Source organism: Coregonus clupeaformis, chromosome 28 (genome assembly GCF_020615455.1).
Source record: "Coregonus clupeaformis isolate EN_2021a chromosome 28, ASM2061545v1, whole genome shotgun sequence".
Lineage (NCBI taxonomy): Eukaryota > Metazoa > Chordata > Actinopteri > Salmoniformes > Salmonidae > Coregonus > Coregonus clupeaformis.
This window is the reverse complement of record NC_059219.1, coordinates 21,327,790-21,340,889: the sequence shown is the minus strand read 5'-3', so window position 1 is coordinate 21,340,889 and position 13,100 is coordinate 21,327,790. Positions and strand designations below refer to the sequence as shown.

General features: G+C 43.1%; 2 protein-coding genes across 2 annotated transcripts; both read left to right on the top strand.

The window, feature by feature from the left end:
• The first annotated feature begins 3,260 nt into the window (after window positions 1-3,260).
• On the top strand, window positions 3,261-5,712 carry si:ch211-120k19.1 (uncharacterized protein LOC563199 homolog). The gene is given in 7 exon segments (XM_045208428.1): window positions 3,261-3,363; window positions 3,795-4,061; window positions 4,364-4,523; window positions 4,525-4,790; window positions 4,971-5,041; window positions 5,190-5,219; window positions 5,474-5,712. Coding segments are annotated over 5 exon segments (657 nt in total). The 5' UTR covers window positions 3,261-3,363; window positions 3,795-4,061; window positions 4,364-4,368; the 3' UTR covers window positions 5,609-5,712.
• Window positions 5,713-6,250: 538 nt separating this feature from the next.
• On the top strand, window positions 6,251-12,915 carry rpl18 (ribosomal protein L18). Its single transcript, XM_041852499.2, has 7 exons — window positions 6,251-6,346; window positions 7,077-7,163; window positions 7,355-7,462; window positions 9,924-10,022; window positions 10,404-10,527; window positions 10,846-10,915; window positions 12,783-12,915. Exons 1-7 carry the CDS (start codon window positions 6,344-6,346, stop codon window positions 12,856-12,858), a joined length of 567 nt encoding a protein of 188 aa, XP_041708433.1. The 5' UTR covers window positions 6,251-6,343; the 3' UTR covers window positions 12,859-12,915.
• Window positions 12,916-13,100: the final 185 nt, after the last annotated feature.

Sequence of the window (13,100 nt, the reverse complement as noted above, 5' to 3'; positions counted from 1 at the left end):
GGTGAGAGGGGTAACAGGTCTGGGGTATTAGTTGGGGATGTGGTAAGAGAGAAGGATGAGGTGAGAGGGGTAACAGGTCTGGGGTATTAGTTGGGGATGTGGTAAGAGAGAAGGATGAGGTGAGAGGGGTAACAGGTCTGGGGTATTAGTTGGGGATGTGGTAAGAGAGAAGGGTGAGGTGAGAGGGGTAACAGGTCTGGGGTATTAGTTGGGGATGTGGTAAGAGAGAAGGATGAGGTGAGAGGGGTAACAGGTCTGGGGTTTAGTTGGGATGTGGTAAGAGAGAAGGATGAGGTGAGAGGGGTAACAGGTCTGTGATGTGGTAAGAGAGAAGGATGAGGTGAGAGGGGTAACAGGTCTTATGTGGTAAGAGAGAAGGATGAGGTGAGAGGGGTAACAGGTCTGGTTGGGATGTGGTAAGAGAGAAGGATGAGGTGGGAGGGGTAACAGGTCTGGGGTATTAGTTGGGGATGTGGTAAGAGAGAAGGATGAGGTGGGAGGGGTAACAGGTCATGTGGTAAGAGAGAAGGATGAGGTGGGAGGGGTAACAGGTCATGTGGTAAGAGAGAAGGATGAGGTGGGAGGGGTAACAGGTCATGTGGTAAGAGAGAAGGATGAGGTGGGAGGGGTAACAGGTCATGTGGTAAGAGAGAAGGATGAGGTGGGAGGGGTAACAGGTCATGTGGTGAGAGAGAAGGATGAGGTGGGAGGGGTAACAGGTCATGTGGTAAGTGAGAAGGATGAGGTGGGAGGGGTAACAGGTCATGTGGTAAGTGAGAAGGATGAGGTGGGAGGGGTAACAGGTCATGTGGTGAGAGAGAAGGATGAGGTGGGAGGGGTAACAGGTCATGTGGTGAGAGAGAAGGATGAGGTGGGAGGGGTAACAGGTCATGTGGTAAGAGAGAAGGATGAGGTGGGAGGGGTAACAGGTCATGTGGTAAGAGAGAAGGATGAGGTGGGAGGGGTAACAGGTCATGTGGTGAGAGAGAAGGATGAGGTGGGAGGGGTAACAGGTCATGTGGTGAGAGAGAAGGATGAGGTGGGAGGGGTAACAGGTCATGTGGTAAGAGAGAAGGATGAGGTGGGAGGGGTAACAGGTCATGTGGTAAGAGAGAAGGATGAGGTGGGAGGGGTAACAGGTCATGTGGTGAGAGAGAAGGATGAGGTGGGAGGGGTAACAGGTCATGTGGTAAGAGAGAAGGATGAGGTGGGAGGGGTAACAGGTCATGTGGTGAGAGAGAAGGATGAGGTGGGAGGGGTAACAGGTCATGTGGTGAGAGAGAAGGATGAGGTGGGAGGGGTAACAGGTCATGTGGTGAGAGAGAAGGATGAGGTGGGAGGGGTAACAGGTCATGTGGTGAGAGAGAAGGATGAGGTGGGAGGGGTAACAGGTCATGTGGTGAGAGAGAAGGATGAGGTGGGAGGGGTAACAGGTCATGTGGTAAGAGAGAAGGATGAGGTGGGAGGGGTAACAGGTCATGTGGTAAGAGAGAAGGATGAGGTGGGAGGGGTAACAGGTCATGTGGTAAGAGAGAAGGATGAGGTGGGAGGGGTAACAGGTCATGTGGTGAGAGAGAAGGATGAGGTGGGAGGGGTAACAGGTCATGTGGTAAGTGAGAAGGATGAGGTGGGAGGGGTAACAGGTCATGTGGTGAGAGAGAAGGATGAGGTGGGAGGGGTAACAGAAGTATCAACAGTAGGAGAGGGGGATAAGGTCTAAATATGAGTTTCTGAAGTCCAAAGACATTTCTTGTGAGCTTCCAACCATATGGGAGCATATTCTACTAGAAGTTACAGCAGATATGACATGCAACAGAACCATTGAAATGTGGGAAATCTCGTAGGCCTATCCCCAATTTCTAAGTTAGAATGTTTCAGTTTCACATTTTCAGTGGAACACCGGAATGCAGCAAAAAATCATTTATCAACGACAACTTTACTAAGTCTTTAAACTGAACCAACAGGACCTACAGAAACAAAACCCACACAAGCGGGCTGAGCACTCCTGTAACTTATTAAGGTATCCCATAATTGTTCAGAAATTACATTGGTAAAACACAATAACTAAAACCATCTAATAATTGGTCCAGCCGACTATTTTCAGGGAAAATTCTGTCCATCAAGGTGTAATTGGAATGTTTAAATATGGTCATTTAACAGACACTTTTTCCTAAAGCAACTTACAGTTACAGTAACGGTCCATGCAAGAATCAAACCCATAACATTGGGGATGCCAGCATCATGCTCCAACAAGCTGGACCATCGAAACCACTTATTAACCAAATATTATTCTACAATATAGAACAACACAAAGAAAACTCACCTTGGCACTGCTGTGGCTGTCTCTAGCTCTGCAGACTAACTCCAATAATGTGTCAGAAAGACAGGTTGCGGTACAGATGGAGAAAGAGGTGGGGTTTCGTGGTTGATTGTGTGTCTGTGTGTGTGTATATGTGTCTCAATGAGTCAATGCTGAACATCCCACATCAATCCCCTGCTCTGAGACAGATGGGGGGGGATGAGACACAGAGAAAAGAAAGAGGGCAATTATATGAGAAGTCAACTGCTTGTAGAAGCGTGGGCGCACATCTCCATTGTGAGGAACACTAAAGGCAGCTTGTTAACTATTGAAAGACACAAACGCACCAAGTTGAGGTACTTAACAAGCTGTTCATTATCACATTTTCTGAACTAAGAGCTGAGGTGGTTGCTAATGGCACATTGCCCTTTAGGTTCTACAGAGGGCTGTTCTAGCACTGTATTTTACATATATATGGCAGCGCAGCGAATGAATAGACTATCCTCACCACATAGCTGAATAATGAGTAGTGTGTGTGTGTGTGTGTTATATCAAATAGGAAAATCTATAGGCCTCCATCCCAAAGTGGGAGCGGAAATTATTGCCACCATCTTATTACATGTAATTGGGGGTTTGGGGTGAACTATTCCTTTAAATATATACACTGTGCTTATCATTGTAAACCAAACTTACCACAGGGCGGCGCACAATTGGCCCAGCGTCGTCCAGGGTAGGGGAGGGAATGGCCGGCAGGGATGTAGCTCAGTTGGTAGAGCCTGGCGTTTGCAAAGCCAGGGTTGTGGGTTCGATTTCCACGGGGGGCCAGTATGAGAAAAAATAAAATAATGCATGCACTCACTAACTGTAAGTCGCTCTGGATAAGAGCGTCTGCTAAATGACTAAAATGTAAAATGTAAATGTAACCAAAGGAGGGAAGTGTGGTTTCAGGAGTGGCATCTATTTTTAGTGCAGCCACGTGCGTGCGACCAGGGTCTACTCTGCCTTTGAGAAACAGCATGTTGTTGGTATTGATTTGCTGACTTATACTGTGGACCATTACTTTGGTAAGTCGCATCACCCATAACCCTTTTTCAGCTGTAAAGGTAGGAGTTTGGATCTTTGTTGTCACTATTGGCAGTTTTTCAGCAAGTAACCACATACACATTGCTGTGGCCCTGAATGGGAATGTGTTGAGAAACGTAATACCATTCTCCCAGCAAAGTCAGTTGTAAACATACACGGTCTGAAAATGTTAAAATGTAGTTGGCCTGCGTTTAGTAGGCTAGTACAGTAGGCTACTTTAGAACCATCGTTTCTAAAGTAGCCTATTACTAGTGGTAATAGCAATGTAGTAATACTGTATTACAAAAGTAGTTTAGGTTGATTGGTGGTATTGTACCAGTATGACAACTCCTGCTATTAATCAGGTCTGTCTAATTCATGTTCTAAACGCTACACTCTGTATCCCTCTTGCTCTTTTCCTCCATGTATCCAGTCACTCTCCCTCCTGCCTTCCCCATCTGTGCTTTTCTCACATGCTTTCATTGCAAAAGAAGGCTACTAGGTAAAGCCTTAACACGCTCCCTCTGACAGAACTTTGACCAGCCAAGCAGACCTCTCTGACCTCTGAGAACCTGCCTTTTATTGGCTGAGAATTCCATTGACCCCACCCCCGCCTTGTCCTCCAGAAGCAAGCAGTGTGAATCTTGTGTCTCTGCCACTGCTGTGTTCCAAGCAGTGGACGAGACAGCTAAGTTGTAAGGTAAGTTGGCTCTCTCTTTGCCTAAAGCAAGGAGTCAGAGCTCAATTTGACAAGGCAAGACAATATTATTTTGTTTCATTTATATATCATAGCCCACTGGCTTTGAGGATTGAGTGGGACCTTAGAAAATATGATGTAATGACATCAAAAGTCCACTTTTATCCAAAATAAAATTATCAGTGAATTTAGCTTGTGATGCTAATAGCCTATAAGTCAATGAAATATAATTCATTAGTCATTAGGAATATTTTCCTTCTTATTCCATAATGTTAACCCTTTGTTTCTCCCCATGAATTCAACAGTAACAATGAGTCGAGCCTGGGCCTTGTTTAAGGCCCACCCCTACATCAGCAACGTAGTCGGATACACAACCCTGTTTGCCTCCGCGGACCTTATACAGCAAAGCATGCTTGGAGGGAAACAGAGTGGTGGATTAAACACAGACAAGGAATCACTCACCATCCATGACTCAGAGGGGAGCCAAGCTGAACATGGAGGGAACCAAGATTTCCATGGGTACTAAAAGTGTCACAACATGGGCTGGTATTGACTGGTCCCAGACCGCTCGAGTGGCCCTTGTTGGGTTCTGTTTCCATGCCAACTTCAACTACCATTGGCTGAAGGGGCTGGAGAGGATGTTGCCAGGGGGAGGGGCCAAAAGGGTGTCAGGGAAGGTAGTGCTGGATCAACTGGTTGCTGCCCCCGCTACTATCAGTGCCTTCTTCATAGGTGTGTGTTTGTTTGTATGTGTGTGTGTGTGTGTGTTTGTGTGTGTTCGAGCGTACGTGCCTGGGGCTGAGGAGTAAGTTTCACTCATCCCCAAGTACTACATGTGCGTGCGCGTGTGTGTGTGTGTGTGTGTGTGTAAGGCTTGAAAATTGTTCTATAATATGTGTTTCTCTTTTTAAGGTCTTAGTGTATTAGAAAACAAAGAGGACCCATTGGAAAATTGGAGGGAGAAATTCTGGACTTCATACAAGGTATGGATGCAGAGCATGAATTTGTGGCTAAAGGAAGAGGGCACAACACTTGAATAGATGAAGGTATATGTAAATGATGTAAATGTATAGTACACCACAACCACATTAATGGTCTCTCTCTCTCCCTCTCTTTTGTTGTGTATGACAGACTGGAGTGGTGTACTGGTCAACAATGCAGGTAGAAAACAACAACAACACATTATTTGCATACACACACACACACACACACACACACTGATTCTCTCTCTTTCTTTCTCCATTCAATTCAATTCAATTCAATGTATTTATTGGCATGGGAAACATATGTTTACATTGCCAAAGAAAGTTAAATAGATAATAAACAAAAGTGAAATAAACAATAAAAAATTAACAGTAAACATTACACTCACTCACTCACTCTCTCTCTCTCCCCTCTCTCTTTCTCTCTCTCAGGCATTGAATTTCTCCTTGGTTCCCCCAGTTGCTCGTACAGTGTTTGTGGGTGGCATCACGCTGGTGTGGACAGTCTTCCTGTGCCATTTCAGACAGCAGAAAGATGATACACAAACCCAACCCCCCTCTCACTGATATGGATGTCATTGGATGAGCTGTGTGATGAGAAAATTGTGACCACAATTGAATAGCTTTTATGTGCTGTATGCTTATAACTTGATTAAAATAGTTATTTTAAAGGATGTGTTTTTCGTCTTTGCATGACAGCAGGTAGCCTAGCAGTTAATTCCCGAGCCTACTAGGTGAAAAATCTGTTGATGTGCCCTTGAGCAAGGCACTAAACCCTAGTTGCTCCTGTAAGTCACTCTGGATAAGAGCATCTGCTAAATGACAATAAATATATATATAAGGAGAAATGCATTTTTCTCTCTCAAAGCTGGAACTATGAATTCTGATACCAAAACATGCTTATTTAAATATTTAATCAAGTTAAAAAATAAAGAGCCTGACAACTTACAAGAAGAGAAGCGAGTTCACCTTTCTGTTTTGTGAAGAAAAGTTACCTTTTATTGTATGTAAATCACATACTGCTACTGTATTTTGAATGTTATTTGTTTTTCGCATAGTGGTTCTATTGGTTAGAAAGTCACGTCACACTAGCCTACACACAAATTATATATGAATTAAATGAATGAATTAACGAATAGAATAATATAAAATAGAAATATAAAGACTTTTTGACGACGTGATAATCACACAGGAAGTAATAGCAAAAAAGCCAACGAAAACACGTGTGACTTCCGTGATCGCGGAGTGGTGTTTATCGCGAGACAGCGGCCCTTCCTTTTCCCTTTCCACTCAGAGTCCAAGATGGTAGGTACAGCTTCTGAAAACATCGTTAATGTTCCGACTTGATCATCTGAGTCCATCCTCACTTTTACAGTAGCACAACTCAACCATTTTCATGTATCTAAATGCCTTGATGTCTTTGGTTTGAGTTCCGGATGGTATTGTCATACTATTTGGCGTTTTAACGATACGGTTCATGAGTCCTTCTCTACCGGGGGTTAGCGTCACAGTAGCTAGCTTGCTACCGGGTATTGTCACTAATTCCTGAAAGACAGCGTGCAACTTAGACTCGAGATAATGGTACTGATGTTCGAGAAATGTCGGTACCTTTTGTATTTATTCGTTTTGAGGCTTCTCCGAGTTAGAATGTATCGGCTACCTGATAAAAGTTAGCCCTCTTGGAAAACGTGCGATTTGACCAGGTTCAGTGAACTAGGCAACTTACTTCGCTAGCTAACTAGATAGCCGCTGTGTATGAGACTGCAACGTTATGCTGCCAAATTCAATTTCGGTATGATTTGGGTGCTGTTTAGATATGATCCGTTTGAGTTAGACCACGTCTACTAACGTTACACAGTATATCGTTTGAGGCCTAGCTATACAGCATAGGGTTCAGAAGCATGCAAAGGTAAAATTACTGGCACAGTGATCAGAAATGGTATTGACAATGTGTAACTCTAAGGATTGGTTTTCAATTGATCAGTGCGTGAATGGCAAGTTCTCATGTATTGACCTACACCACCTCTATTCACAGGGAGTCGACATCCGACACAACAAGGACCGTAAGGTGCACCGAAAGGAGCCCAAGAGTCAGGATATCTACCTGAGGCTCCTGGTCAAGGCATGTGTCACAACCTGCATACATTGTGATTCAAGTTTACATTAAGTTGATTTTCCCAACTTAATTTTAGTTTTTTGGGGGGGTTAATTGTTAAGTCTATGCAGCAGGTAGCTCAGACTAACCCTTGTGGACATTTACATTGAGTTCTCAATAAGTTCTACTTACTAAATGTTTACGTTCTTTCCCCACAGCTGTACAGGTTCCTGGCCCGTCGCTCCACTGCTCCCTTCAACAAGGTGGTCCTCAGGAGGCTCTTCATGAGCAGGACCCACAGGCCTCCAATATCGGTGTCTCGCATGGTGAGTTACACCTATCCTTCCCATAGCTGTGTTTTTAACCTGCTACAGAATCAAATTGCTAGTATTGACTCAGTTGAATGGCAGTCAAGTTCACAGATTCAAAGAGGGCAACAGCACAAGTGGGAGGACAACTTCAGCTGGTACTCCCGCTTATACCTGTTGCTCTACAATGCTTTCTTGGTGTTTTTGACACTTCCTTGCTCTAACATTCTAGTTATATTTTATTTTTACCTTTGACTCCTATGTCATGGTTAATTTCCCTCCTGAAGTTTTGGTACCTTTGAGTGAGCTGGAGATCTTTCCCACCTCTTAAGTGGCTTCTTGAACATGTCCTAGTTGGGGTGGCAGGTAGCCTAGCGATTTAAGAGCATTGGGCCAGTAACCTAAAGTTCGCTGGTTCCGAGCCTGCTAGGTGAAAAGTCAGTTGTGCCCTCGAGCAAGGCACTTAACCCTAATTGCACCTGTACGTCTATCTAAATAAGAGCGTCTGTTAAATGGATTGGGTTTTCTTGATGTTTATTTGTATTACTTGTTTTATAATGCAAGATATCCATTGTCATGGGGGAATTGTAGGCTGGTGGGAGTGGTTAGAGGAAAAAATTGTAACAGAACATAGTAATTTGATCTCCACGTCATCATTGTGGTATTACCCCAATTGCCACTGTAAGATGACCCACTACTTGAGTTTTCATGTGACGTGGCAAAGACATTTCATAAAAGGTTATCTATCAGTGGTGCTTCCCTCATGTCCAATATGGAACAACCCCTTGTTTACTGCAGGGAGAAAGACATTGGCTAATATTACCTGGCAACGGCAAAACATCAGTCAGGTGGGGCAGGTCGTAAGGGATGGTGATATCAAACCATTTAAAAGAGTTGATAGCAGAGTTTGGCCTAAATAATATGGCATTTCTACCTTATTTGCAGTTCAAATCAATAATAGTGTATTTCCTCAAATGGTATTGATGTGGGATCTAAAAGTAATGGACAACAAACTGAGGGGTGCTGCTAATGGAAAAGGAACGGTTTTCCCCTTATACAAGCTGGTTGGCCTCTCCTCCCCAAACAGCAACATCCCTACTCCGTTACATTGGGAACAGGACTTGGGTGTATCCGTCACTGCATTACAGTGGGAATGCAATATGGAAAAACATCGATATCCAACTGTAAGGTATACAATTATTCAAATTCTCTCATATAGGCTTACTACACCTCAACGGTGGATAAAAAAATCAAAGCCTTTCAGATTTGTGTTGACATGGGTGAAGACGGAACGCTAATGCATCTGTTATGGAACTGTCCAGCCGTCAAAGGATTTGGGACTGAGGTAGATATGTTGTCTGGAATTTTGAATGTGCGTATCCCACTTTGTCTTGTAGTGTGCCTGCTAGGAAGTAGGGTGGACAATATCCAACCTAGAACCACGCAACGTATCATTGCTCTGGCCTTCCTATCAGTCAAACGAACAATACTTTATGAATAGGAAAGAGCGTAAACCGCAGTGATTCCGCATGGACATTTGGTTAAGGGAATTCATGGATTTGTTGACTATGGAAAGAGCGGCTTTGGCCCTCCAGGTCTATGACAATGGTCTACAGGGTCTCTGGGACATGTATAATAATATATGTAAGTAAAAGCGCATTGCCTAATATATTAAGTCTGTATTTGTTTGTGAACTGTTACCCCCCCCAGGCTTGGCTTCTGCCAGGTCACACAGGATGCCTGGCTTGCTGTGACAGGGCCCGCTGGGTGTCCTGTGTTTCCTGGTAAAACCCAGGCTACCTATCCTCCCCTCCCCATCTATTGTTTGGATGTCTGTCACTTTCTTATTGTCCTTTGTAAATGGAAATAAAGTGTAAATAATAAAACAGGCTACATGCAGTAAATGCCTATTTCAGTCATTGAAATCTATTTCATGTTCAATCAGTTATATTTTGCTAATATATTTAATGTGTAATGTGCGCAATGATGTGCCAAATCTGCTTTGGTGCATTATTATTGGGTTAGCATTAGAATAAACCGCCTCATCACCTTTGCCTGCGAATATTATCTCTCTAGGAGCTGATCTGTCGTCGGTATGATTTTGAATGGAGAAAGTTGATCTGAGGGCAGCGCTCCCTTTCTTTCGTATTGATCAGTATCGATGCAAGCTCCAACCACACACTTGTGAACGTTCTCTCTGCGTGGTGTTTTTGGGAAACTCGTGTTACATTCGGCCGTTGTAGGAACGATGCATCGTTAAAACCCTCGTGAGCCTAAGTTCCATCGCTATTGGGAAACCGGGCCCATGTCCCTTCCAGCTTTATTGATATGAATACACGGGCAAAGTGAAAGTACCTTCTTTCACCTGTCCAGATTTTACTGTCAGTATGTGGAGCATTTAAGATGCACCCTTAATATTTATATTCACTGTGTGGCTGTTGTCCCTGTCCTCTTCTGAACTATTTGCTCTCCGCTTCAGATCCGTAAGATGAAACTGCCTGGTCGTGAGAACAGAACCGCAGTCGTCGTGGGAACCGTCACTGATGATGTCAGAATCCAGGATATCCCCAAACTCAAGGTAAAGGTTATGTTTTAACTTACTGGATTCCTGCTTGGGTCAGGCTTTTGCTCCAGCCCAGCACTAACACTTGGTTTAGCCTGGGGTGTATTTATTACGGAAACTGTTTAAGAGCCAAATGGAAGCAAAAGGAGCCTTTCTATTGGACAAATTCAGGTAGGTCCCTCCCTGTTCCCTTTGCTTCCGTTTTAAGAAACGTTTTGCAACAATTGGCGGAGTAAATACACCCCTGACTGTTTTAATCGGGTGTTGGGCTACAACAAAAGCCTTCCCACCCGGTAACGAGTTAGCTCTTCAGGACTAGGGTTGGACTACTTTCTCAGAACATTAAATAAGTGTTAACATGAGTTGCTAAACATCCTCGGTTCTCCCTTCCCTCAGGTGTGCGCTCTGAAGGTGACTGACGGAGCTCGCCGCAGGATCCTGAAGGCCGGAGGTCAGGTCATGACCTTTGACCAGCTGGCTCTGGCTGCCCCCAAAGGACAGGGCACCGTGCTGCTGTCGGGTAAGAACACTGCTAGTTTGGAGGATGTGCTCACCGAAATGCACTACTATTACATGTTTAAAGTGACGGTCATCTCTAGTTATCACAGCCACAGTCAGATTATGGCTAAATCCCGCCTATTTCTACAATTTCTCATAAAATCTGATTTTAAACCTAAACTTAACCACACTGCTAATCTTAGGCCTAACCTTAAATTAATGCCAAAAAGCTAATTTGTGTTTCATGCGGTTTTAAGTTATAGGCAATTTTGGCTTTGTGGCTGTTAACTAGGCAACCCTGTTACTTTGGTCTGAAACGTACTTGTTTTTCTTCTTTCAGGACCCCGTAAGGGCAGAGAGGTGTACAGGCATTTTGGAAAAGCCTGCGGAACCCCCCACAGCCACACCAAGTGAGTATTGTACCCCTTTCTTGAGACTGCTGCTCTCCTAGGGTTTCATTCAGTATCTGTCAATTGAGAGAATGTTTTCCAAATTGTTTGACAAGTTCGCTCCGGTTTGGTTTTCACTGAAAATGACAGGAATGTTTTTAAATGGAGGACACACTTTCTTATAATTGAGAACTTCAATGAGATGTTTTGTTAGTAGATGGACTTGTTGTGGATGGCCCTACTTTAGAATGAGGATACTAGATGTGCATTGTGTAGAGAAGGACAAACATGTTTCTCTTGTCGTGTAGAATAAACAATTGTGAGTTTGTCTGCAGTGTTGTAATCTATGTTTGCACCTCACTGAGCCCAGCCCAGTTTTGCAAAACTTGTCTGATCGTATTTCGGCAATCGGATTGAATTAAATGTTATAATTTAGTATTTCAAAACTGGGAAATGAGATTCTGATCCTCTGTATAGGGATTCAGATTTTGTAATCCAATCTGACCTTTAATCAGGATTAAATGTTTTTGCGTTTTTCAAAACTCAAAGGTAGTGATTAGGCTAATTTAGATGCCGAAAATCAGAATGATCTTGATCCCACTAGATGGATGGATTTAGAAAGGTGAAAGGCACTACAACCAAGAAATGTCAATATAACTACGGTGAGGAGTTAAAAAAATATATATATACATTTTTACCTCTGAAAATCAAGGTTTATTTGTTAAATTGACTGCAGTATAGGTACTGTGTGGTAATTTGTTATATTGAGAAGTAGATCCAAACTAAGTTTGGGGGGGGGGGGCGTACATGTTAACCGTGATGGTGAGCTGGGGTGTGCAGACAGTGGTGGTCCTTCTATTACGTTGGATTAATTATTAGAGGGGCTTGCAGCGCCAGCGAAGTGGATACATGCATCTTTTCATTTGGCTTGTAAGAACGAGCACAGGCCAATCTGACTAGGCTTTGCGGTCATGCAGCTTCTGAGTGACACTGCCATAGAGGAAAACGGAGCACAGTCACGCTTGCGCCTTTACATCGCTGAAAACAGCAAGTAACAAAAATGTCACATTTTTGGGCACTCACCAGTTTGCATCCCTACAAATAAATGCATGTACTTATAAGTGTTATGCAGGCTCCATTATTTTTTACTCTTGAGTACCTTTTGTATTCAGTGTTTAATCGTCACGTACAGGGGTTGCAGGTATAATTGCAGGGTACAGTGAAAATCTTATGCTCCAACATGCAGGACTAAGTGAAATAAAATAATAAATGGTAAAAAAAAAAAAAAAAATAGAAATAGCACTATACACATTAGTTTACTCCTCTCAGGTTCCCTATGACAGTTTAGTAGTAGTACCATAACCTGTCCAGTAGATGGCAAGGTGTAGGTAGTCCAGATTCAGTGATCTTGATATTGTGGCATCTTGATCAGAATGATCTCATCTGATTATTTTCTGGAAAAACCTGGCTCAAAAACGTCCAGATCGATCTGATCTTGAATTGTAAAACGGAGGATTCCAGAATCCGTATCATTCTGATCCAAATACAAACTTTTGTAAAAACTGGGCCCAGGAATTGGTGTAGAGAAATTTGTTGGACTCAATGTTAGTTTATTTACTAAATATAAAACATGTATATGCCTGGGTTCCACTAGATTCACCTTCTCCAACCCAGTGCTATCATATCAGTGATTACTTCAAGGAACGGAGAAGGAAAAATCCATCATTTTGAAATACATTAGGCATAGCTGTATTTTGCTTGTTTTGTCCCCTTAATATTGGCATCTAGTTGATAGACAATGCACATAATCAACATTAATGCATTATCTGCAGAATCTAGGAAGGTGTTTGAAACACTTAATTAATGGCTTATCTCTTCTCTCCCTCAGGCCCTACATTCGCTCCAAGGGCAGGAAGTTTGAGCGTGCTCGTGGGCGCAGATCCAGCCGTGGATACAAGGCCTAAAGTCTTTTTTGTTTTCCTTGGAATCTGATACAAATAAAGATAGCGATACAAAATGAATCAATGTCTCTGTCCATTTGTTGTTTCTGAGCATTGTTGCACTTTGGATAGTACTTTGCTCTGTAGACACTTCTTTCCAACCTGATGGACAATTTGAATCAATCTACTATTACTATTCACTCCTAGGCCCTGTTGTATGACGTAGTATTAATACAATTGTTTTTCAATGCCTTGTGTAATGTATT

What these genes read in the sequence shown, in the direction of transcription:
- rpl18 (XM_041852499.2), top strand. An exon ending in CAATATCGGTGTCTCGCATG is followed by an intron (nt 7,463 to 9,923) that starts GTGAGTTACACC and finishes TCTCCGCTTCAG; the next exon opens with ATCCGTAAGATGAAACTGCC. An exon ending in ACCCCCCACAGCCACACCAA is followed by an intron (nt 10,916 to 12,782) that starts GTGAGTATTGTA and finishes TCTCTCCCTCAG; the next exon opens with GCCCTACATTCGCTCCAAGG.